At 32.6% G+C, this 4,945-nt stretch overlaps 1 protein-coding gene across 4 annotated transcripts; it reads right to left on the minus strand.

The window, feature by feature from the left end:
- Positions 1–931: 931 nt before the first annotated feature.
- LOC133782888 (uncharacterized) lies at positions 932–4,720 on the minus strand. 4 transcript variants are annotated; one of them, XM_062222335.1, is made up of 3 exons: positions 4,614–4,675; positions 2,425–2,474; positions 932–2,166 (listed from the first exon to the last, which is right to left on the minus strand). In XM_062222335.1, the coding sequence occupies exon 3, from the start codon at positions 2,140–2,142 to the stop codon at positions 1,189–1,191; it is 954 nt and encodes a 317-aa protein (XP_062078319.1). In that variant the 5' UTR covers positions 2,143–2,166; positions 2,425–2,474; positions 4,614–4,675; the 3' UTR covers positions 932–1,188. The 4 variants fall into 4 exon arrangements, with proteins under 4 accessions (XP_062078319.1, XP_062078318.1, XP_062078317.1 ...); XM_062222334.1 differs by lacking the exon at positions 4,614–4,675 and adding an exon at positions 4,156–4,593; XM_062222333.1 differs by having other exon boundaries at positions 932–2,474; positions 4,614–4,720.
- Between the last annotated feature and the right edge of the window lie 225 nt (positions 4,721–4,945).

Genomic DNA, 4,945 nt, shown 5'->3' on the forward strand with positions numbered 1-4,945 from the left:
AGTGGGATAAACAGAGGGTGCGGCCTAAGGTGTCAGCCCTAGTATTTGTGTAAAGTGAATGTTATACTTGATTATAGATGAGATTGTTGAATAATTTATGTGTGGATGCGGTTGCTTGTATCTTGAAGTATGCTCATATGTTATGATTTGAATAACTGAACATGTTTACTGGTATGTCTGCTTGAGATTGCTGTATATGTTGTTTTCTTGCTGAGTCTCGGCTCACGGGTGCTGCGTGGTGCAGGTAAAGGCAAAAGCAAGATCGATCAGCCCTGACCGGAGAGCTCTGCAGGATGAATGTACATGGCAGACCGCTCAGCCACCACAGTTGAGGAGGTTACAGGGACAAGAGGACCAAAACTTTGTATTTTGCCTTAGTATGGCTAATGTCTACTTTTAACTATTGAGTTTTGCAATCCAGCTTTTAAATACTGATCTTTTGGGGATCCCTTGTATTTGGTCTGTTTATAAATTTATAAAATGCATCTTTGAGACCAAAATGTCTTTTAACCCTAGAACACTTAGGTTATTGACACGTTTTTTTTTTTAAATTAATGACTTTATTAGCAAGTCTTGCACGTTATAAGTACACAGTGTAACGGTCTTGGCTATCCAGGGCGTTATAGGGCTACAATACGAATTTTATAAACAATGCTGAGTTTTTAAGTTTTAAAAAATAAAATAAAGATTTTAAATCTCAAATCTTTATACATGTATCATCAGATTGAAAAAAGTGTTGCTATTTGGCATCTTAAGGTGTCCAACACCACTATGATTGGTTAACGATATCTTATAATATTTATTTAATTTAAATGCGTGGAACCTAATATTAAATTGTATCAATAGCAGTACGCTACCTCTTTGTGGTGTTGAGCATTAGTGCTGCCCATTGGCGATTCTCCAAAAATAATTTCTTCTTTGTAGCGATAAATAGTCCCAAATATAATCAATCATGTATAAATAAAGAACATCTCCCTCTAAGAATTGCCTTCTTTTTGTGTATTTTACAGCTGAAGACACTACTTTCTATGTCCTCTTCAAATTCATCAACACCCCTAAATCGATTTGTACCACTAGTTCATAATTTACCGTTTACACACTACAACAACAACAAAAAAAAAGTTGAATAAGCGGCACAACTGTTCCATTAAGCATGGAGCATAGGTAATAAGGTAATATAACACACCTTCATTTTGGCTCTCTCACACAGCCTCCAGGCAGAAGAAACCTAAACTTATCTGCATTTGTGATCAAAAAGGTAGGAAGATGAACAGAAGAACTCGACCGGGGTATCGATCCCATTTTCGTTATCAAGTCCTTAAAGCTATACTCTTCTGGCAACATGTCAAAGAGATCATCACCTTGACATATAAGTTTTTGAATTCTCGATTGGTCCAAGAAGCTTTTACGTCTGACACGATCTGCATGGCTATAACCAGTCATCTTAAACACAAAATCCGTAATGAACCGAAAGCAGAAGCTGCAATGCCACCCTGCATCGGAAAATATGTAATCGGTTTGGCGCGAATGGCGGTAGCTGGTATAATGGCCGTAGATGTGCGCCGTGGCCCGCCAGCTGCTGTAGTCGAATGGGAACTCAAAAGAGTACATGTAGTTCTTCAGTTCAAGATGCATAACTGGTGGCACACCATCGCACCATTGGAGCAACTTAAGAGTATTAGCACTTGGGATCTCATCAGTATCCGACATTATAAGGATATCACCATAAGAAATCCCTGATTTACGAACTAATGAGTCCATGGCGATTCGTTGCTTTCTTTCCAAGTCAAAGGGGTCCTTGTGTGAACCTGGGGTTGCAATTTCGCCGGAGAACACATCATGAACAATCTTCTTCTTAGCAAAGGCGAAACGAGACTGATTCGAAGCGAAGAAGAGAGGTTTGGGGATGCCTGTGAAGGTGGTTTCGGACTCGAGGATTACGAATTTTGTTACGTATGGTGAGAGTTCACCGTACCGGATCTCGAGCAAGTCTAGCTCGTTGCTGAAGATGATGGCGTCGAAAATACGGCGGGGTTTTGGTAAGAGGGACCAGCCATGGAGGTGGCAAAGGTGGTCCATTGAAACATTTTCTGCGTAGTAATGTGGCATGTGAATGAATGGTGGTGGTGGATGGTCCCACATCGGACGGAAGAAGTATGAGAGTTTCTGGCCATGATGAGTCAATATTAATGTAAACACAAAAATAGGCACAAGTATCATTAGTATGAAATGGAACTTTCGTGGTGGCCGCAGCCTTGGTGAGGCATGGCGGAGTGGTCGTATTGCCATGTATATATAGTTGTTGATATCACTTATATAAAAGTTTAGAGAACTTATTTACAGACTAATATAAGTCATATTGCTAATAGTCTCATCTCAGTTGGTAAGATGTACAAATAATGTATATTAGTAGGTGCTACGTACATGTTTGTTTAAATTCAACAACCACTATTATTATCATCATCATCCACTCCCTGCAAGAAAAAAAATATAAACAAATTGTTAGAATGAGATTAAACAAATTATTTAAATGTAATTTTTTTTATCAAATACGTAATTATACCTATATAAATATTATTCATGTACATTTATACAATAATTATACCGTATAATAAACTACACAAATATTCCTTATGTATAGTTTCAAATTCATATTAGTGTACTACAAACCCAAAAATAGCAAAGCAAGTAATGCCAAGCGGAAAACTACGTTTACAGCCTTTAAAGTAAACCTCATCAAATCCGATCATACAGGACTGGTGCTATAAAATTTTCATGCAAGCTAAACTTTAATTCCGATCGAGAGTCACTTATTCTTAATTAAACAGAATACTAATTATGAGTACTGTGATATCTTAAGGGCTTAACTGCACATTTTTCTTGGGAATATCTTAAAATTTGTTTCAGCTGTAAACATATGTATATATTGCTATATGAAACATGTTGATATTGAGCAATACTACTAATTAACACAGAATACCTATACATGTGAAATCAATTTAGTATTGTGAGAGATTATACATGTATATTAGTATGTGGTACAAAGTCATTAATGAAGTAATAAGGATGCTCTTTAGTATTTAATTTTTTTTAAATTGTTATGTGATTACAAAATTAGATTGCTTATATACATCGCACTTCTATTTTGATGAAATTCAAGATTCAAATCCCCTTATCCAAAAAAAAACAAAACTACAAGTAAAAACGTTAATAGTCAATTGACTAGAGCAAGACATATACTTAATTAATAAGAAGCCATTTTTTCCCACTTAATTAAAGAACAGATGAGTGTTGAATTCATCATAAATCTAGTGAGATGTAGTTATCACTTTAGAATTGAAGTTCCATAGCAGGAATAGTATACAAATTTGCCAACCTCAAATGAAAAAGTATTATTATGGTTATTCATCGAAAGAGTTATCAATTATTCAAGCCTATATATATATTAATTATTCTACATAAATAAAAATGAATTAGTGTGTTTGCAGATGTAAAATAATGAATGAAGTGTATATATAATTAAATCAAGACGCTTTCAATTTAGTTCATTTAAAATACAAACATTTATATAAATTAAATGAAGTTTTTAATTCAAAAAATAAAAAATAAATTAAATGAAGTTAGAAACTGAATACGCACCATGTACCAAAGAAGTTTAACAATATAACAACTGGGATTAACCCTTGTAAACCATAGATATCTTACTCGAATCCGACGAAGTCTCTCTCTCATAATTTTAATTTACTTAATGCTCTTCACTTCACTAACTAATTTGCTTTGGTATAGCTATACATTTGCACCTAAATTAATTTCCACTTATTTAAAATTATGAACTGATAATATCTTTTCCCAGAAACTAACACAGAAAATTTTAAAATTGCCATTTTTTTGTCCTCATTGATAAAAATGTTCAACAAAGCTTATCAATTCTTAAAGCATCAACAATCATCCAAACCCGAGAAAGAAAATATTTTCACCAGTTTAAACTGATAAAAAAAATCCATATATATTATACCAAATCTGAGCTCTAAAAGTCAACAAACATAAAAGCTAAACAAAAATGGCGCCATATGAATCAAGTATATAGATCAGGAAAAATATCAAATAACAGAAAAAAAATCAATATAATAATGATTACAAAAGTAAATGATTTACCTTTTTGGAGATACAGAGGCCGAGATTCATCCCTCGGCTGGCAGATTTTTACAAAATAAGTTTTTTCTTTTTGTTCTCTCACTATGAATTTCCTTTATTCAAGTGTTTTTGGTTATTCAGACCACAGAAATCAGAGTATATATATTGATTTCTTATCCAAACTTTATATCTATGTAGTCCATGTGGTCCCAAATGCATTTTGATCGAGCTCAAAATATTCAGGACGGCTTTTGTATGTATTTTCTTATTACATAAAGACAAGACAAAGTTTCAGCCATTCTCCGAGGGACGTGTAAGTTAATAAAAAATTAGTTTGGTTGTAGCTCACACAAATACTATATTCAAAACTATAAAAAATAATTTATTTATATAATTGTCCAACTCTCCAACATTGGCTATTATGGCAGTTTTTTTAAAAAATAAATAATTTATTCTAATATATAATCTTACAGTAGTACCTGTTCTTCCATAGCCCTTCATATACCATAGAAAGTGGAAGGTAGTTGAAGTTGAACCAAAATCTGTCGGCCATTTCTTAATTCCATCCTCTTTTTATACTAAAAATATATATACCGAGGGATCGAGCCAATAATTTCCTTACTAAAAAATATTATATTATTTACTGAATTTATTTTGTTATAATTAATAAAAATATATTAAAAAAATTAAAAAATCATTTTATTTATTTTTAACAACAAAGTTTTATATATATATATATATCCTATGTATATAATTTATTAATTATTTTTATTAAATTTATATTAATATTATATAAATTTTGAAATAAATA

Source organism: Humulus lupulus, chromosome 6 (genome assembly GCF_963169125.1).
Source record: "Humulus lupulus chromosome 6, drHumLupu1.1, whole genome shotgun sequence".
In the NCBI taxonomy this organism is placed as follows: Eukaryota; Viridiplantae; Streptophyta; class Magnoliopsida; order Rosales; family Cannabaceae; genus Humulus; species Humulus lupulus.